Consider the following 19950-nt stretch of genomic DNA (forward strand, 5'->3'; position numbering starts at 1 on the left):
GGTATGAAATTATTTCATGCCGTGATGAACGAGATTACAAAATTGCCACTTGTTCTTTTTCCCCGACTTATGTGTACCGACAATTTGACGTAACAATGTCAACTTGCTCGCCCCAATTCATTTTAACAAGTAGAAATTCGTCAGAGCTGATCTTGACAGCCGTAAACCTCACCAGTCATATTTCCTGATAACGTTATTATTGTACCAATAGAATTTGATTGCAAGATTTGCGATGGGATACAAAAGACACGCGGTACTACTTGAGGATAAAAATGTTACCTTTAAAAAAGTTGACAGGAATCATGAATAATGTAGAATACGTCGGAACGCAAAAACATCGTTACGTTACCACATAGAAAGTATTCCCGAATGGATAGGTACCAGAAATTTATCATCAGGCTGCTTATGGAGTCTGAACTTGGATTAATCCCCGGGAAATCAAATGTGAGTCGATCTACTGGCATGCACCAACGAAAAACTCTGTTATCGTCAAAGTTAGACACGCCAGGGCTGAGCTTAGCAGATAATACTAATCGCTGACAAAGGATATAAAAGTAAACTTAGCTCTTCTCGAACAGTTACACGGTTATGTGGGTAAGCAGCATGTGGTGGCCAGTGTTGTTTCTATGCGCTGCTTTCGGCGCGGTTTTCGGCAACGAAGTTACGTTGCCGGTCTCTGTGAAGTTTGGTGATGGCCTCCTAAGCTTTTCCAAAAATACCAACGGACTTTTTTACACCATTAACGAACAAGGTAAGACAGTCAAAATCGTTTTTCTTATGAGTATTGATCAGAACACCGTACAACTACACAGTCTGAGCTTTCACAAGAGTGAGAAGCAATAGAACAGATCGATTCGGTACACCGACGTTCATATCATCTACACTTACTATAAAGGGTGAATTTTCTGCACCCACATGTGCTGCTTAACGGTATTTTTTCCTCTTTCAAATAGATGGACTTACCGTGGAGAACAGCATTTCCACTGGAGAATCTAACGTAGCCAGGAATAATCAAGAATACACATTGACGGAGTGTTCGACTAATGAAGAAGCCTGCGTTGAATTTATCATAAACGACGTGAATGTCATCCTGAAAAAGGACCTGAGCAATCGAGCTTCGTCTGTCTCGCATGTCGTTGTAAACTCGAGTACTGATGGTGTGAGAATTGGTGCTTGCGTCGAACTTGGCGATGGCGTTGATTGGTTCGGCGGTCCAGAGGCTAAGTACCAGCTATGGCCGGTTCAAGATGCTCAATGGAACTACACAGCTTACTATACGAAGGAGGACGACGCCGTTGCAATAGCAGAACCATACTGGCTCAGTAGCCAGGGGACGTATTTGTACGTCAATCCTGCCACATCCATGTTCATAGGTGAGTTCTTAAATCGACACAACCGGTCGAAGGTTTTTTTGAATTGGAACCAAATAATGCACTATGTCTTTTAGATCAAAACTATCTCAACGAAGGATCACTCTGCATTTACGCGGAGAATGTGACCCCGTACAGAGAACGGAATTACACCAGCCTCGAGTATTGGATTGGTAGGTACGAAGACCCTAGAACAGCCCACGAAGCCGCAGTGGAGGAATTCTTCGCTAAGCCGACCGATGTCCCGGACGAACGGATGATCGCTCAGCCAGTCTGGTCCACGTGGGCGCGGTACAAAATCTACGTGAATGACACGATCGTGCGACAATACGCCCAGGAGATCCTCGACAACGGGTTCAACCACAGCCAGCTGGAGATAGACGACTTCTGGGAAACCTGTTACGGCAGCCTGACCTTCAACACCAGCGATGAGAAGTTCCCCGACATCAAGGGCCTCACCGACGACCTCCACGATCTCGGGTTCAGGGTCACTCTCTGGGTTCACCCCTTCATCAATGTCGACTGCACGGAGTACTACTCGATCGCCGAGAGCGCCGGGTACTTCGCTAAGGATGTTAACGGAACAATACTGACCACGTGGTGGCAAGGAGAAAACGCCTCTGTTATCGACTTCACCAACGAGGCTGCGGTCGAATGGTAGCAATCAGTTGCCTGATTCTCATCTCACAGTTGTACCAAACTTCTGCCTCCTACAACCCTTCCATAATGTCCGTCAAATTTCGCAGGTTTACCTCGAGGTTGACAGCTCTGCAGGCCAGCGCCGGAATCGATTCGTTCAAATTCGACGCTGGCGAGGCATCCTGGGCACCGGAACCAGCCGTCCTGACTGGTAACGTGGAAGAATCACCGAGCATCTACACCTACCAGTTCGCCAGGGCTTTGGCAACGTTCGGGAACGGCATCGAAGTCCGTACAGGCTGGCAGACTCAGGATCTGGCCATATTCGTTAGGATGTTGGACAAGGATACCTCCTGGACTTTCGAAAATGGCCTGCCAACTTTGATCACCACTCTTTTGGTCATGAACCTTGCTGGCTACGGATTTGTGCTTCCCGACATGGTGGGCGGAAATGGCTACATTGACGGCGTACTCGTCTCGACCCAGTACCCGAGCAAGGAGCTGTTCATCAGGTGGCTGCAGGCGAACACATTCATGCCGTCGATCCAGTACTCCTTCGTGCCGTGGGACTACGACAACGAGGTAGGCGTCGCAGTGATGAATGAACGCCGATATCCGATATCATTCTAAGTTTTTCATGCAATTTTTTCCCCCACAGACTGTCGAGATCTGTCGCACGTACACCGAACTCCATGAGGCGTACGCCCCGACGATAATCGAGGCGATGAACGCGCTCGTGGCCAACGGGACCCCCGTCAATCCTCCGGTTTGGTGGCTCGACCCAACCAACAGTGAAGCCTATAATATTTCAGATGGTAATCAGATCGACCGCTATCACATATCAAGACCGCTTACATGTACTCAAAGCAATTTTAGATAACGCCGCGTGTCATAGTCAATTGGCAGTATTGAATTCACCGCTTGTAATTGTGAGGCGAAGGTGAAGTGTGATATTCGATGATATCTACAAAATTTATGATTATTCTCTATGCCCCAAACAAGATCCACCTACTTAGTTCCATTGAACAGGTGACTTATCGTTAGTACCCACATTTGACCACGATCCGATATTCTATCCAGCTTGCATAGGCGTTACGCAATAGCGGATCAGGGTGAAAATTATTCGACAACAAAACGATGTGGATTTTATTCTGCAGAATACCTTCTCGGCGAAGTAATCCTGGTGGCTCCAGTTGTCGTGGAGGGTGCCGTGACGAGAGACATCTTCTTGCCCAACGGAACATGGCGAGACGCCACCTACGGCACGTATGACATCTACGAGGGTCCGACCTGGATCTACGACTACCCGGCTCCACTAGAGGTCTTACCCTACTTCGTTGAATCAAGTTACTGGGAGACGCTGAGTGCAGGGAGCGGAGCTTTTCTTCCATCGTCCAGTCTAACAGCGATCTATACGTCAGCAATTTTAGCTCTGCTCATACAACTTTTCAATTAATCACCAGCAACGTTATAGTCAATCCATTTCAAATTTGAAGCCATGAATAGATACGAACGGAACAATTATATTTGCTCTGACGAATGCTCGCTCTTTCATGATAAAAAATTATTGCATAGCCTTCACACGTCATACATCTATAACTTACCTGACGTTTTGTAAATATTATGTAACTAATTTAGAAATATAAGATAATGGATAAATGTATATCGGTACCAGCCATCATCGTCTCAAACATGTAACTTGAGGTCATGCCACATTGCAAAGCAGCTTTATCTAATAATAAGGGCTAACAAGTCCCGAACGTTACTGATCATTAAAATTATACTCGTTATTCGAGTCTTGTCATTATTTTTATCGCGACAACCCATTTCATTGACACCATAATCAGCAGTATCCTAATCGTTTTAGAAATATACGAAGCGTGTGTAACCAATTGCCGAATCTTTCGCTTTGCGATAGGAATTGAGTGTCAAGGTACCTATCTGTAAACATTCTTATCGACGAAACTCTGATTGATTTCATAAGTGGAGAACTCTATAAGGCACACTTTCAGTTTATCAAATTCCCAAACTGAATTGATTGCATCTAACAAGGTAGGATTGCTTTCATTAGGTAAAGAGGGTGAAGATAGTCCCAGTGCAACAACGGCTATAAAAGAGAGGGCTGTGTATTTCTCAAACAGTATACAGTGCATAAAATGCGCGGCATGTGGAGCTCGGTATTGACTCTATGGTTAATCGGTGGTGCGATCTCCACTTCCGAAATCACGTTACCTTTATCCGTGAAATTCGGCCATGGCTTGGTAACTTTCTCAGAAGAAACTAACGGGGTGTTTTACACGATCTCCGAAGAAGGTGGGCTGTTCAAAGAGTTATAAAATATATTTTTACATCTAAAATTATTGTCATTTGTTATTTAACGAGGACATACTCAAATACCAGTGACCATTATTACAATTCTTTTTCACGAGCTGAACCAAACTCTAGACTAGACGTTACCGCTTGAAATCATTAGTTTTTTCACACACTAATTTTCCACCTATTCTTTTACGCATTTTGAAATAGATAAGCCAACGATCAGGAGTACCTTTGTCACGGATGAATCGTCTTGGGCGAAGAGTGATCAAGAATATTCGGTAACTGACTGCACGACGGACGAGGAAGCCTGTCTCATATTCGTCGTGAATGACGTGACTCTGGTTCTAACAAGAGAAGTCAGCTCTCGAGTTGGGTACACACACGCAAGTTTAAATGCCACCAGCGACAACACCACGGTTGGAACTTGTCTGGAACTTGTCGATGGGGTAGATTGGTTCGGTGGACCAGAACAGTGGACACAAATTTGGCCCGTTCAAAATGACCAGTGGAACTACACCGCCTACTATACGAAAGAGGACGATGCAGTCGCGATAGCAGAACCGTACTGGGTCAGCAGTGAGGGAACGTACCTCTACGCGAATCCGGCGACATCTCTGTTCATAGGTGAGTTCTGGCGGTGACGAATCCGAACCGGTGAAATAGCTGGTCGTATTTTTCAGATCAAAACCACCTTCACGACGGATTCCTTTGCTTGTACGCACAGAACGTGAGCCCGTACAGAGCTCGGAATTACACCAGCCTTGAGTATTGGATTGGTAGATACGATGATCCGAAAACTGCCCACGAAGCTGCAGTGGAGAAATTTTTTACGAAGCCAACTGACATCCCAGATGAACAGATGATCGCCTTACCGATCTGGTCGACTTGGGCGAGGTACAAGGTTAACGTGAACGACAGCATCGTTCGTGAATACGCCCAGGAAATTCTCGACAACGGGTTCAATCACAGTCAGGTGGAGATAGACGACTACTGGGAAACGTGCTACGGCAGTTTAACTTTCAATACGAGCGACAGTAAGTTTCCGGACATCAAGAACTTGACCGATGATCTCCACGATCTTGGATTCAGAGTAACCCTCTGGATCCACCCGTTCATAAACGTCGAGTGTGACGAGTGGTACGCCATCGCCGAGAGTGCCGGGTACTTCGTTAAAGACGAGAGTGGAAATATGCTGACCACGTGGTGGCGGGGGGAAAACGCATCCCTCATAGACTTCACCAACGAAGATGCTGTGACATGGTAACCAGCAAATAAGTACATTCCACTCTGTATTAATGGTTCTGCCAAATAGCCATCGAACGAAATGGTGTATGTTCACAGGTTCAGCGCGAGATTGACTGCGCTGAAGGAAAGTGCCGGTATTGACTCGTTCAAATTCGATGCGGGCGAAGCGTCCTGGGCCCCGGAACCAGCGGTCCTCACAGGCAACATCGAAGAGTCACCCGGGATCCTGACATACCAGTACACAAGAGCCGTAGCGGCGTTTGGAACCGCAATCGAGGTGCGTACGGGATGGCAGACTCAGGACCTTCCAATCTTCGTCAGAATGCTGGACAAGGAGACTTCCTGGACCATAGACAACGGCTTGCCGACACTGATCACGACTTTACTGGCCATGAACCTGGCCGGCTATGGGTTCGTACTTCCAGACATGGTGGGTGGCAACGGTTACATCAACAGCTCCAGCACCCTGACCGAGTACCCGAGCAAGGAACTGTTCATCAGGTGGCTGCAGGCCAACACATTCATGCCCTCGATCCAGTACTCTTTTGTTCCCTGGGACTACGACAACGAAGTAAGCGTCGCGGCGACAAATGGACTCTGATATCCGATATCATCCAGTGTCTTTCATATCATTTTTCTCCCGTAGACTGTCGAGATTTGTCGCACGTACACCGACCTCCACGAGGAGTATGCTCCGACAATAATCGAGGCAATGAACGCCCTCGTGGCCAATGGGACCCCCGTCAATCCTCCGGTTTGGTGGCTCGATCCAAAAAACAGTGAAGCCTTCAACATTTCCGACGGTAATCAAGCCTGCGCTTATCTCCCAAATGTTCTAAATATATTGTTCACGCGTTAAAAGCGGCGCTAGATCGCATATCAGGAATTTACAACATCGCAATTAACCTATCAGGCAATATGTATTACGGAAGTTTTCGATAAGATCATACGTTACCACATTATTGACCCGGTTCCAGCAAACGAATATCTAAAGTCCTTTACAACAGGCCGTATTCAGTTCTTCTTTTTCCGTATTATATCAGTATCACTTTTCAAGCCTCTTCATCATAACTGAAGCGAAATCGACTCCGTTCGCAGAGTACCTTCTGGGTGAAGTAATTCTGGTGGCTCCAGTCATCGAAGAGGGTGCCGTGACCAGAGACATCTTTTTGCCCAGCGGTACTTGGCGTGACGCTTCCTACAGTCCGTATCAAACTTACGAGGGTCCAACCTGGATCTATAACTACCCAGCACCCTTGGAGATCTTACCCTATTTCGTAGAAGCAAGTTATTGGGAAGAGTTGGGTAAGGACACCACCAGTGAAACCACCAGTGGTGGATTCACTCTCTCGTCCAGTCCAACAGTCCTTTGCGCATCCGTGATCTTGGCACTAACCACAAAACTTTTCAACTAATAATCAACGGCATTCAGGTACATTGATCACATTCCCATTACACAATAATCAGATTTCGCTGAGACCGCCCAGAGTTGCGACTCTACCATAAATGTTCAAATAATTCGTCACATCGGTATATCAACTCCTCTGTAAATATTGTAACTCATGATCAGTTATCAACCGTCAATAAAATATCGCCAGTTTTATCGATATCCAATATTCACTTACTCTGTATTTGAGGCAAATGCACATCATCCGCGTTTTCCCCTTTTCCCCATAAGGCCTGAATAATGAAAAGTAATTATACTTCTCTTTGACACCCATTAGTAGTTGGCAATATCACCGAAGATCAAGACAGGGAGCTGCTACGACAGTAGCGACTGCAAAATATCGGAGTATTTCTGTTAATAGTTCAACGGTTGAACCGCACTGCAACACGCTCCGTCATGGTAAGAAGCGATACTTTGCCAACACGTTGAAAGCAGAGGCACGTGACTTATCAGTGGCGATGCTTGACGCTACATCGCAAAGTTCATTATGTTAACGATAAGTAGGTAACAGTTTAGAAACTCGCAGTGCCAGAGACGTTCGTCTTAACACTGAAGAAACTTGCGAGACACGTTGCGTATAATTGCGGTGAAGTGATTTGCGAATGGTGGTTATACTAAATGAGCCATTGCGAAGACGGCTGTATAAGGGGCCGTCCATTAATCACGTGATCTTTTTTTAAGCATTTTTCAACCCCTCCTCCCCCTTGGTGATACGCGGTGAGGTTTAAGACTACCCCCCCACCCCCCACCCAACATCACGTGTATTTTTAGTATCCAAAAAAAAATCTAAAATTTTTCAGAATATCTTAGAATATTATCCTAAGTACAGATATAAAATATAATTTTATCTTATTCTGATATTAAGGACCATGATAAAAATGTCTAGATAGAAAGGTTAATAATGAAAAAATAAATACACGTGATATCTTATTACACCCCCCCCCCCCCCCCCCCCTTGTGACATTTAGTGATTTTTGTCAACCCCCCCCTCCGCCCCTTTCAAGCCTCACGTGATTAATGGACGGCCCCTAAGTCAAATTGATGTGCCGGTAGTATTTAAATGAGTTAAAAACCCTATCAACGTAACAAGTGCAAAGATTGAATTTGAGAAATGATAAAATTCCAAAGCATCAGAATACAGGGTCGTAAAACAATTCAACGATTTCCGCTCTCTTGTACCTCGTGTTGTACGTCGATCCAAAAAGCGGTGTTGCGTGGGCGAAGAAAACTAGGACAAACCGTCGAGGCATCTACCCGCGTTGACTGGGGGAGGTACAGGAAGGGTGGAAAAGGAAACAGGATGGTCTCATTTCCATAGCAGCAATCCAGGAAGCACGTTTCCCAAATTAACTCGTGCGCGAGAGAATTAACTCGCTTGAAATTCATCCTTTTGTTGCCGCATGTTAATTTCCCTCCACGCTATAGAACCGAGCAAAATAGAGGAGGTGGCGAGGGTGGCGGGAGGGGGGGGGGGGGGGGCACAGCCACATCTTCCCCAAACGCTAATACACCCGCCATGAAATCCCCGCATCGAAAATTGAAGGACCTCAAAAATTGCGCGATGTCGCATCGCGTGAACCACGTTAAAGGTTTTCATTAATTTTCATATCACGTGCTATAGTATTTTTTCACAGGAAATATTCCTGCGGTAATATTCGTCCCGAATATTACCACCATCTAGACTTATAGAAAACAATTGCTGCAGTGCATACAGCCCGTGTGTATATATAGGTAGACATACCACATTTGTTATTGAGGGAAAATATTTTTCTGAAATTTAATAAAGACCCTCAGAGGAGCGCGGACCTCATCTCTCGAAGGTCCTCGAACTAGGGGGTGGCTCGGTGGTATAGGTATAGATAGGGTCACTCTCATAAACCGAGTAAGTCGGCCTCTCCCGTCCTCGCGTCCATAAAACTCGACGACTAAGGTCCCTTTGTGCTCCACCTCTGCCTTATTCTTGCGCAGAGGAAAGGGACAAGCGTGGAGGATGCGGAGGGCGAGGAAGCGGAGAGAAATAAGGGTGAGAGGAAGGGTGGCGGGGCGGGGAGAGGGGGGTCGGCAAACACTCGACACACAGGTCAACCGGGTCCAAGTGTCTCCTAGCTGGAGCCAGCGGGTGCAATTGATTATTTAAGCTCTTTCAGATGTCTCTTTGCCTGAACCCTCGCGTCTCTCTCGTCCCAGTAGCTCCTCTCCTTGATCGCTGCTAATCCTTTCTTTTTGAGAAAGCACCCGGGGCGCGTCTTCCGTCGTCCGCGCCTTCTCGTATATTTGTAAATTCAATGACGCCACCTCGGCTCGACGCGGTAAAACCCGAGACTTTGATGCCTCAAAGAGTTCAAAGACGCCTCGAGAGCTCCGGCTCTGTGTACTTGAATAGACCGAAAGGCTTTTCTCGCCGCGACCCTCGATTCTTGATCTTGTTTTTCAACCGGAAGTATAGCTGGACACACCTCGACCTATCGTTTCGCAATCTTGACGCGTTGGTGATAATTATACCGTCGAGCATCCGGCGTCGATCGGTTTTCATTACTAAGGACTAATTTTTAAAATGATTTTCATACATTCTTTATTGTGTTTAAGTTTTACTGTGTTTAAACTCCTCAAAAAAATTCAATCAAGTGTAGTTCGTACAGAAGAATGACATGTCCTTAAAGTAAATTTGAATATACGTATAAAATGTTCTCTAAGTTTCAATAAATTATATACATTCCTTTCTTGCCAAAAAAATTCATGAAAATCACTAAAATTAAAAAAACGTAGTCCCAAACCTATTTCTCCCCTTAAAGTGCCTCATGGATGCCTCACACCGTCACAAATCGCGGCTTCATGATCGGGCTTGCCAATTTTGTTTTTCGGGCTGAAGAAAGTTCCGGGCGAATTTTTCAATCACGATGCAATTCCACTTGATTGAACCGGCTGGTTATTTACCGGGAAAACGTTATAAAACTTCACGCCGAGGAAGATTTGAGCACAATTTACGCGCGACAATGGAGTGGAGTGTCGATTGTATCGTTTTCAAATGACACATCACTTCACCGATTCAGATGAATTAGATTCGGTATTGCCTCGAGGAGGGACAATTTTTCATACCGCCACTTTTCGAAATTTAATAAACCGTTTTTTCGGTTACACGCAAGAGTCGTTCAAACCGCGTTTCTGAGAAGCAATGGAGCCGTCTTTTTTATTCTGAAAAATTAATTTTCCAGCCAGGCTTCACTCGAGAAGCCGGAGGCGAGAGATTGCCATTACATGTAAACACACTGGTATACTTGATTCACGCGTCAAATGTATAACAAAAGTTTTTACCGTTTTCCTTATACCGATGGCTACAGAGCAGCCAGCAATTCAACCTTTCAGCTTTCTCCCTCTTTCTCTCTCTCTCGCTCTCTCTCTCTCTCTCTCTCTCTCTCTCTCTCTCTCTCTCTCGTTTTCCGCCCGTTTCCGCGAGTCGAGTTTTCATTTAATTTAATAATTTCGGTCTCAGAATCACTGCGCGCAAATATTTACTCGAACGACCCTTATTTCGACTGGTTAAATTTTCAATTCCCCGGTAACATTACTATTCAGGCGTAATAGCTCATACGGTGGGACTCATTCCGCAATGTAATATACTTTGCCATCAAGTTGCACGTAGCTAAAGCCTAAAACCGGAAACCGTACATAATGCAATTAATATAGGTCAATAGAAAAATTTTTTTTTTCCTTGAGTTTCTATTGTGATAAATAAATTTTGATTCTATACATCAAATAATAAACAAAACCTTTACTTATTAATCATAAAGTTTGTTTTTATCGTTTGTACGTTGGTAAATAAGTCTTGAAGTTTTTGGTTGATGGGTAATATGGGTGCCTGTGAGGAAGAAAAAGGAAATCGTTGTCACCAAGATGTGATGGACTTTATTGTTATTAACCTTATCAGGCGCAGTGTAATGGAACCACGATGGGAGATTACGTTTGGAGTTTGATACGAGAAAGTCCATGCGAAAATAAAAGAAGTACGAAAAATATTCATTTTTAAACTCTGTTTATCAATTCTTTCACATTTGCAGTTGATTATTAATCATCATTTTTGAACAAAAGTGATTTAAATACAAAACTGAAGTTTATTTAATTTTTATTTACAATAAATTGTTGAGAAAATGGGTAATTTTTTTTTAAATCCTTAATACCGTTTTGGCTTCTACAAAAACAAACTTCATCCAATAAAACTAATTTTTCTCTCATTAATTGCATAAAAGAAATCAAAATTTGACATCTAGAACTTAGACTCAAAATTCTTTTCGCACAGCAAGTTCCATCCCGTATCGGTCGCGAGTCTCGCACATATCATATTACTGCAAGCAATTTCATTACGCGGGTTGAACAGGGTGATGTTCCTTACCGCGAAAAGGCGCAAGGTACTCGCCGTTCTCTCAGCTGAGAGAAATGAAGTCTCGCGGACCATTACGCAGCAGCCTCCAGGCTTAGGCACTACCGACTAACTTGCGTGGCTCATCTTGTCCTCGTGTTTCAGCCCCTCCCCGAGCACCCAGGCTTTACTTTATTTATCTCAGTTTCTGTAGACGCCACCTTTATCGCCGCCATCCCTTCGACCCTGCTGTCAAGGGAACGACCATCTTTGTGTCTAGGGCTCTACGCGGAATTGTGTGCTCTCAGAATTGCGGAGTGAAACGGGCATATCAGGTGATAATACGTTCTTGTTGCAGCAGACAATTTATCGTTTGAGGTGAAATTCGCTTGTAAATAAAACGAATGATTCCTATTCGTTAAAATGTATTTAGAGCTATTTCCATTGACTTACAATGTTAACCCGACTTTGAGCGGTAACTGGATTGGACAGAATACGCAGAGAATCGCTACAAATACTGAAAGTCTATCGCTGTCACGTGCTTGCGAGTGATCAGCAATTATTTTCAATGATTTGACTTATCTCGATTGATTTTTCGTTATTTCGTAGAAAATTTTGGTCGGTCAAGTTCTTTTGTCTCGCTGATTGTTCTTCAATCGTTAAATGTATCGCAATGAATCTTGTCTAAAGAGAATAGGAGCTCCTTGAATGAGCAATAATCTAGCAAAAATTGCTTACGTGCAGGACGGACACTGCCATTGAAAACCCATGCCTATTATACCCGTACACAGCTTCGACGATGAAATGAAAAAAATGAAAGGGATCGTCGGGAGAGAAGAAAGAGGAGGAAGAAGCACGAAAACGCAATACAAAATCCTCCGCGCTTTTCCGTCTGACTGGAATATAAAAAATACGCTTTATAGTGTCCCTCCAGTGTATGAAAACACGGGGGCGGAAGCATGGCTGCGGTATATGAAAAATATCAATGACGGTGCAGGCGTCGGACCAATAACACTTGGACGTGGCGTTTGTCTCGCAGTGTGTAAAAAGTCAACGACCTTTGTATTGTATTGGCGAAGACCTGCAGTCCTGCGTAACTGCTTGCCTTCGGGCTTATTTCACTCTTGTATCATAGCTGGTACGTGTTAGTGATGACCACCAAGCTTAAAACAATCGATGAATCGATTGATCGAGTGAAAAAAAATAATCGAACACGATTCGATTTAAACGGTAAAAATCAATCGATTCATCGATTAGGTATTTCGTATTTTCTTAAAATGGTGCGTATGAAACTAAAATTTCATAAATATAAGTATGTAGTCTTAATGGTGGAAACATTTTTTTATAATTTATAATTTCGTTTAAAACATTTTTCAATTTCAGGTAAAAATATTCAGTTATTTTTCACTTATTACATCAAATAGGCACTTGGTAAGTATGGCAATGATAATAATAATTGATACTTTAATCACATAAATTGAGGAATAAAAAGTAAAAACCGATTACGAGCAAAAATAACCGAGTCTACGAAACAATCGATTATACTCGATTAATCGGGAAAAAGTAATCGATTATTTTTTCTCATTTATTCTTAGTCTGCGTGTGTATTCCCGGCTGACATACACCCGCCGTTTTCACTCCAGATCGGCAGGAAAACGCGAAAGCTCGCCTATCGTAAGATTTAGAAACATCGAAATGGACCGGTGACGTCACGTTAGACGGACCTTTTGATGGATCGCAGCTTTTAACGTCAAATATATAGGTACATAGGTACAGCTCACACCGCAAGCAAGATGATTCATAATTATTAATAGAGCAGCACGAAAAGTGTAAGCCTTGGTCCCGGAATGTTTATGCTCTCTTCGGTGCAACAAACCCTTCATCATTCCCTCGGAGAAGTCAAGCGAATGCCGAGTGTCACAGTTCTAGATGCGACAGAAGGGTGAAATGTATTTTCAGTAGTACGGCTGCGGTAGGGTCAGACACACAGCGCCTCGACGCTTATAAAGATCTTATAATTCAAGCCTGGCATCGTTCCTATAAATGTCCCCGCTTTCAGCTCATATATAACGGCAGAATATCTGTTTTACGCAACACGAATGGAAGGAAAGTTGTTAGAAAATTGTAAAAATGGTATATTTTAGAATAAAGGAATTCCTACTGTGTGTATGATCTGCGATTTTACGTGTTTCCTGGGAGAACAGTTGTTGAATAAGATTTTCACGAGATGAAATAAACATCGCAAACGAAGAACAATGAGAAAACGCGGATTTCATTCTATACGCTCCACTGCAACGCCTTTCCTTTATTGACGCAGAATTTAATATCGCACTTGAACTTGTTGGAGGTTCTATATTGTATATTAAGTATCTGTAAAGTCTCTTTCAAATGCATTCAGCCGATTTAACGTTGTCAAATTATACCATGCTTCGTATAATATCTTGAAGAGGATTCGTGAATTTCGAGTTAAGTAGAATTCAGGAAAAATCATTCCAGAGTAAAAATCAGTCAGTCGTCGTCCCTGATTCAATGGAAAAGCGTACCAATCAATACGGTTTTCGTTACTGTTTGTCGGCTCCTTCAGAATTAGCGACCAAATTCGTTCCTACCGCGTTGTTAGAGTGTTTTTTCAGTTGATTCTAAAATAAGTGATACTAAAGTGATATTTCAGGTAATAACTCAAATTTCACTCGATTCTTCGGTGCAGTTGTAACATTTCTCCACTGCGGTTTTACTAAAATTAAACTCAGATAATCCACTCTGGTATCACTAAAATATCACTGCTAAGTTTTTTTTTTTTTTTTAATACAAACTTTCCGCATTATTTAATTTCAGTAGATTTCACGTGTGATTTCAGTTATAAATATGAATATAGAATTCAGTATAATTTCAGTGGAGTTAGAAATCCTTTAAATTTTAGTGTTATTCTAGTGATGGAGACGAAATTTTGGATATTTTCATATGCTTTCGATGGAATTACAGTGAGAATACCGTGTAATAAAATCCTTAACTACACCATGAAATCTAAGTTCAAATTCATTTCAATTTCAATGAGACGGAATCCGCCATGATATATTATTGGCAAGTAAGTTTTACAGGTGGGTAATGATGTTAGAACGAGATAGGTATACATAAACATGTGCAGTACACAAGTGTGGCTGTTCAAACTCATCTTGCCGCCCCCCCAAAGCAAGGCGTAATTGCGAAACATTTTCCTCGACAATTTCCCGCAGTTGCGACTCGAGGGTGTTTGAAGCCAGATGGTACGCGAGGTATTGGATAAAAGTTCTCGGAGTCACGGGAAAATAATTTCGCGGGGAAATCTGGCTTCGAGTTCGAGGGAAACTGCCCTCCGAGGAGGATGTCTGGAAGAAGATTTTCTTTTCTAGCTAGTTGTCGACTATTTCTGATCTTTTCCATGTACACCCAGACACAGTATATAGACGCAAGTGAGCACCGTCTGGCACCTGACACGATCGCACGGGCTCTGAAGATTCTCCTATAAAACTTTTACCTCTTCCAACAATACGGTCGTGGTGTAAGGTAAGGTGTCGCATTGAATTGAAATCACGCAATATCTTTGACGCTCTCTTGTCGCCATAAGGCCGAATTTCTTTTCTCAGTGAGTATGGTACACAGATTTTTTACTAAAAGGAAACTTGTCGCGGGATCGTAGAATTTTAAACTTCAGAGATCCTGTACGAGAAGATGTTCGCTTTCCAGAATGATGAATATTTATTTAAAGATTCGAGATTGTTGTTATTTAATTAGAAAATATCATTGAATTATGGATGTTTTTTTTTTGGGTTCACTGCGAGCAATCAACATCTACCAATGGATTACTAACATATCGAAAGAAGTGAGACATGATTCGGTGGATAAAATGTATAAATGTATAAATACACTCAAAATATTGTATCTACCTAAGATAATTCAACGAATTAGTACGTGATTGAATAAATAAATAAATAAATAAATAAATAAATAAATAGAGGCATCTCTATCAGATTGGTACAATTTCACAGATATTGTATCTGATAGTGAGCCCCACAAAGTAGATAAAAATTTATACAACGTGTGGTATCCTTAAATATAAAAATCAGCGGTATCGATTCTAATAAATAAATTTCACTTCATTGCCTCACTTAAATATACAGTAAATAGGAAATACTTTTGAACAAAACCTTCGTATTTGATGCCAGCTACTTGAGCTCGATTGAATTGGAATGTACTTTCATGTGTCCGTTCAAATGGCGTTTGGTTATAAATTCTTGATTACATATCCTACAAGTCGGCAAGTCCCTGTTATCCTGACCGTTGACCTGTTTCACACTACAGGCGTGAATTCGCAAATTATGGGTAGTCAGATGGTGTTTGAGGGAAAATTCTTTCCCACACAAATCGCACTTAAAGTCTCTTTCGCCTGTGTGGAGTTTCATGTGGTTTTTCAAGTGAGTTTTTTGCCTAAACTCTTTGCTGCAAATTGTGCACTTGAAATCTCTCAAACCTGTGTGAATCTTGGTGTGATATAGGAAGTGATCTTTTCTAACAAATTCTTTGGTGCATATCTGACATTTAAAATATCTCTTCGGGCCACCGACAACATGCTGCATATTGCATGTGTGTATCTTTGAATTGTGAGTGGTCAAGTGATGCTTAAGGACAAAGTCTTTGCCGCAAACTTGGCACTTAAACTCCCTCTCGCCGGTATGAACCTTTTTATGATTACGCAGGTGGACTCGCTGTCGAAACTCTTTGTTGCAAACGTCGCATTTAAAATCCTTGAAACCGGCATGAATTTTCATGTGGTAATTCAGGTGATCTTTCCTTGCGTACTCCTTGCTGCATAAAGGACATCGAAAACTCCTCTTCAACGAACTTATTTCCACACTGATATCGTCGCCACGATTCTTCACCCTCTCAGACAAAAGCGATATATTATGATCCAATCTACTGCTCGGCTCCTCATACAATTCCTCAGAGTGCTCCTCTTTCATCAATATCGTTGCGTAGAATTGCGGATTGTCCACTTCTTCTAATGCCAGCACCTCTTCCCCAACTAATCTGTTATCTGTCGCATCAAATTCGGTATCCATCGGAACCTTTGAAAATTAAAATGATGAATATCGCAGCGCTTGTGAATTTTTTGCTTCTATTTTAAAGTTAAAATACTTTCCAGCCCTATTTTTGCATGTATTGACATAGTTTCAGCAATTGCAGTATAAAATCGAATACCCACACATTGTTATTTGTGTGCAGAAAATATCAACAGAACGTGAAGTTTGGTTAAACTGTAATAACATGTAATTATATTTATTTATTACCGCACCACTTCAATTTCCGGGAATTCGACAAGCGGTTCTACTTTGATGCACCGGGAATTCATCGTCAGCCCCGAGCTGGTGATATCACATCAATTTCTTCATCACTTATTTCTATCTTCTACTTCTCTTTGTTCTTCTGTCTTTTATTTGACTATCAATTTCCAAGTCCGGAAGCCATTCACCAATTCAATTATATTTCGATTTTCTTGTCCCGATATAGAATGTTTTGACGTTTCTACTGTCAAAACATCACGATGCATAAACACATGTCAAAGTGTCTAACGGGCGAAAACTGGGTAACAAATACGCCGTTGCTAATGTCGCGCTCTCTTACATCTGCCGTCCGACCAATCCTAAGCGTTTAGTTTCCGTTCGATCCGTACGTGAATAACATGAAGTTAGCCGCCCGTGCTATCAGCGATCTCCTATTTCTCTCACCCTATCGATCAGGCGCGTAGCTCTAACTCCGTTTTATGGTGTTTTCAAATGGCTACACTGCGTGCAATTTATCCTTATTTTTCACTCAATAGCGAGGACGAAATCCTAGGGAAAATGCATTCGTGGGCACTCTGGCTCCCAGTTGAAAATGAAAACACCTCTAAGTGCGTTCCGAAATTAGCTGCCAGTGTACTATCAACAATCTATTACCTCTCTTGCGCTACTGAGTTCTTGAGTAGCTCTGCCCAGCCCCCTGACACTCGCCACTGCTCGCATACTAAAAAATTGTACGCGTTTTGTCCCCGTTTTTTAGTTCCTCTACGTAGCGCCAGTAGATTTCTGACACGCTCGCTGCCCTCGCTGACCGCGCGCAAGCGTGTCAGATAACTACTAGCGTCACTAGTGGTGGAAATTGGCGGCAGAATCGAGGAACATCTTGCGAACCACTTTTAGCAGCGTGTGTCAAGGGGCTGGCTCTGCCTCCATCCTAGGGATTTTACTGGTGCCAACTAGTTTCGGAACGCATCTTTTGACTCGACAGGGGTGCCTAACAATCGAATAAAGCCCGCAATATTTTTATTGTCCTACCAGCATCAAAAGGTAGATTTTTCTTCGCTAAAATTTAAAAACAAATACATAACCTAAAAAACTGCACAAGGAAGAAGGGCCTTGACCTGTTCAGTTCGATATAGCGGTCTCTCTCTTTTCTCAGTCTCTCTCTGTTGCCCATCTTAGCGACAGCAGCACTCCTATCGAATTTAACGCTAAAAATGTACTCCACTTTCATAGACCACGTTCCCAGTACAGCGTTCGGTCTCCTTCTCTCTAGTCTTCATGTCTAGGGGTGTACCTTGATACATACGCCAATGGAAAGAGAAATAACAAAGAAGAAAAACAACTTTCAGTGCGCCTGGTGCTAAAATCTGCAGTTTCAAGTAACTAGAAAGCAATAAAATCAAACCAACGAACTACGTCGTTTTGTGACTGAAAAGGATCAGCAATAAACAAGCGCTGTCAGACGATAATTTAGCAGCTAACGTCTTCTTGGGTTAAAACACGTAGGCAAACCATGTCGTTGCACAGTGAAACCGTAGGAAATAAGCAACCAATCAAACGGCTGGAAATACCAATTAGCAAATTCAATGACGTCGCAATACCACATCACTTAGGAATGCTCAGAAGACATAAGACTAATATCGCCAAGGTTGAATTTTTTTCATACATCGATAACCCAATCTCCCATCTGCCCGATATTTTGCTCATGAGAAGAAAAACGGCAGCTAACATGATCAGTAATCTTGATCATCATGGTCTTACTTTTTAGCTAAAACAAACCGGAGACTGGGACCGTATCTATAAAGAACAGACGAATGCTTCTCGTCTGGTCAAACAGCTTAAACAGTTATTGTACGAAATGGATGTTCTGCGAGGCCAAGTACAAGACAGCGATATCGCTAAGTTCGATCAACTCACAGCATACTCTAGAGCAAGTACAATGAATGCCATCAAAGAATATTTGGGTAAGCATTGAATAATTTTCGCATTGTTCAAATTTTTTGGACATCTGCTGACTGAAAACTAAAAACTAAAAAGTAAAGCAGATATTGTAAGATGGAAATGATTAAATTCTAGCCATGTTATAAATAATTTGTTTATTCTTCCATACTATTAATAATGATAATAATAATAATAACAGCAATAATAATAATAATAACAACAATACTCAGTTATCAATAATTGCAGCGCTGGACCTCAATCTGCCTACAATGAACCGTTTGTCAACCAAAGATGAAGATGAGGCCACAAACCACCCATTTCAGGATGGCAATATCCAACTGCACGCAGAAGAGAAAGAATTGGAAAGGCAGCAGGCCTGTCTGCATGCTTGGAACTCTCTGCAGGATGATATGATACAGCTGCATCAATTGTTCGTAGACTTTAATCAACTTGTTCACGTGAGTTTAACTTTTGAGAAATTTGCTTCTACTACTGTTTGAAAATTCTTTCAAATAATATTTCAACGTTTTGTTCAAACTTTCACAGGATCAAAAAGAGTTTGTAAACAGAATAGAAGAAAATACTGAAGAGACTGAAGTAAATGTCACGGAAGGTACAAAGTTCCTAGAGAAAGCAGGAAAATACAAAATAGCGGCATACCCAATAGCTGGGGCTCTAATTGGAACCTGTCTTGGAGGTCCAGTTGGTTTAATCGCTGGTTTAAAATTTGGTGGTCTCACGGCGATTGGTTGTGGGTTGTTAGGTAAAAGTTATTCGTGTAATGAAGTCGTCAATATCATTACAAGTTGTAATATCGCTTTTGTTTTTCTAATAGGTTTTACTGGAGGAACGCTTTTGAAGAAAAAAACTATAAAATCAAGTACGGAAAGCCAAGCAGAAAACAGACTTGAACGTGTTCATGGTTCTGATTTGCCGTCAGAAAATATAAAAGCTAGCAATAAACAACTTTGACCATTACAAGTTAAACGCAAAAAGTGTAAGTTGCATTGCTCCATGATGTAGAGGTGAAGGAACGGTTAAAAAGCAAGTAGCACCGTAAAATCCGCACTAAAAATAAAAAGGATATGAATACGGAACGAATATATGGCTTGATAATAAGATAGCCTTCCTCAAAATGTACCTAACTGTGATCTAAATTGTAATTAACCATGTACAAATATTTTACTAATTGAATAAAATCACTCGCTATTTTATACATTCAAATTCAGGACTATGCATAACGTCCAATCGGAGTCTCATTGAAATAAGTAAATAATTCTACCTAATTAATGTTCGGAATGCGGTTCCTTAAAAGCTTTG

At 42.2% G+C, this 19950-nt stretch overlaps 4 protein-coding genes across 5 annotated transcripts; 3 read left to right on the plus strand and 1 right to left on the minus strand.

Moving 5' to 3' along the window:
• The first annotated feature begins 148 nt into the window (after positions 1-148).
• LOC107224226 (myogenesis-regulating glycosidase) lies at positions 149-3804 on the plus strand. The gene is made up of 7 exons (XM_015664204.2): positions 149-444; positions 579-751; positions 954-1373; positions 1448-2027; positions 2117-2591; positions 2668-2824; positions 3167-3804. The coding sequence occupies exons 2-7, from the start codon at positions 589-591 to the stop codon at positions 3463-3465; spliced, it is 2094 nt and encodes a 697-aa protein (XP_015519690.2). The 5' UTR covers positions 149-444; positions 579-588; the 3' UTR covers positions 3466-3804.
• Positions 3805-3992: 188 nt separating this feature from the next.
• Positions 3993-7179, plus strand: LOC107224220 (myogenesis-regulating glycosidase). Its single transcript, XM_015664194.2, has 6 exons — positions 3993-4322; positions 4533-4949; positions 5006-5585; positions 5667-6141; positions 6217-6373; positions 6669-7179. The coding sequence occupies exons 1-6, from the start codon at positions 4166-4168 to the stop codon at positions 6983-6985; spliced, it is 2103 nt and encodes a 700-aa protein (XP_015519680.2). The 5' UTR covers positions 3993-4165; the 3' UTR covers positions 6986-7179.
• Positions 7180-14207: 7028 nt separating this feature from the next.
• On the minus strand, positions 14208-16990 carry LOC107224222 (gastrula zinc finger protein XlCGF8.2DB). Of its 2 annotated transcripts, none has more exons than XM_046731674.1 (2): positions 16696-16990; positions 14208-16473 (listed from the first exon to the last, which is right to left on the minus strand). In XM_046731674.1, the coding sequence occupies exon 2, from the start codon at positions 16465-16467 to the stop codon at positions 15574-15576; it is 894 nt and encodes a 297-aa protein (XP_046587630.1). In that variant the 5' UTR covers positions 16468-16473; positions 16696-16990; the 3' UTR covers positions 14208-15573. The 2 variants fall into 2 exon arrangements, with proteins under 2 accessions (XP_046587630.1, XP_015519682.2); XM_015664196.2 differs by having other exon boundaries at positions 14210-16473; positions 16701-16989.
• Positions 16991-17965: 975 nt separating this feature from the next.
• Positions 17966-19854, plus strand: LOC107224224 (syntaxin-17). Its single transcript, XM_015664198.2, has 5 exons — positions 17966-18337; positions 18458-18653; positions 18877-19088; positions 19177-19393; positions 19466-19854. The coding sequence occupies exons 1-5, from the start codon at positions 18203-18205 to the stop codon at positions 19600-19602; spliced, it is 897 nt and encodes a 298-aa protein (XP_015519684.2). The 5' UTR covers positions 17966-18202; the 3' UTR covers positions 19603-19854.
• The last annotated feature ends 96 nt before the right edge of the window (positions 19855-19950 follow it).

The sequence above is a fragment of the Neodiprion lecontei genome, chromosome 2 (assembly GCF_021901455.1).
Source record: "Neodiprion lecontei isolate iyNeoLeco1 chromosome 2, iyNeoLeco1.1, whole genome shotgun sequence".
Taxonomy (NCBI): Eukaryota; Metazoa; Arthropoda; class Insecta; order Hymenoptera; family Diprionidae; genus Neodiprion; species Neodiprion lecontei.

What these genes read in the sequence shown, in the direction of transcription:
- LOC107224226 (XM_015664204.2), top strand. Translation starts at nt 589, where the DNA reads ATGTGGGTAAGCAGCATGTGGTGGCCAGTGTTGTTTCTATGCGCTGCT. An exon ending in TTACACCATTAACGAACAAG is followed by an intron (nt 752 to 953) that starts GTAAGACAGTCA and finishes TCTTTCAAATAG; the next exon opens with ATGGACTTACCGTGGAGAAC. An exon ending in AACGAGGCTGCGGTCGAATG is followed by an intron (nt 2,028 to 2,116) that starts GTAGCAATCAGT and finishes CAAATTTCGCAG; the next exon opens with GTTTACCTCGAGGTTGACAG.
- LOC107224220 (XM_015664194.2), top strand. Translation starts at nt 4,166, where the DNA reads ATGCGCGGCATGTGGAGCTCGGTATTGACTCTATGGTTAATCGGTGGT. An exon ending in TTACACGATCTCCGAAGAAG is followed by an intron (nt 4,323 to 4,532) that starts GTGGGCTGTTCA and finishes ATTTTGAAATAG; the next exon opens with ATAAGCCAACGATCAGGAGT. An exon ending in AGCCTTCAACATTTCCGACG is followed by an intron (nt 6,374 to 6,668) that starts GTAATCAAGCCT and finishes CTCCGTTCGCAG; the next exon opens with AGTACCTTCTGGGTGAAGTA.
- LOC107224222 (XM_015664196.2), bottom strand. Translation starts at nt 16,757, where the DNA reads ATGAATTCCCGGTGCATCAAAGTAGAACCGCTTGTCGAATTCCCGGAA. An exon ending in AATTCCCGGAAATTGAAGTG is followed by an intron (nt 16,474 to 16,700) that starts GTGCGGTAATAA and finishes TAATTTTCAAAG; the next exon opens with GTTCCGATGGATACCGAATT.
- LOC107224224 (XM_015664198.2), top strand. Translation starts at nt 18,203, where the DNA reads ATGTCGTTGCACAGTGAAACCGTAGGAAATAAGCAACCAATCAAACGG. An exon ending in TGCCATCAAAGAATATTTGG is followed by an intron (nt 18,654 to 18,876) that starts GTAAGCATTGAA and finishes CAATAATTGCAG; the next exon opens with CGCTGGACCTCAATCTGCCT. An exon ending in GATTGGTTGTGGGTTGTTAG is followed by an intron (nt 19,394 to 19,465) that starts GTAAAAGTTATT and finishes TTTTTCTAATAG; the next exon opens with GTTTTACTGGAGGAACGCTT.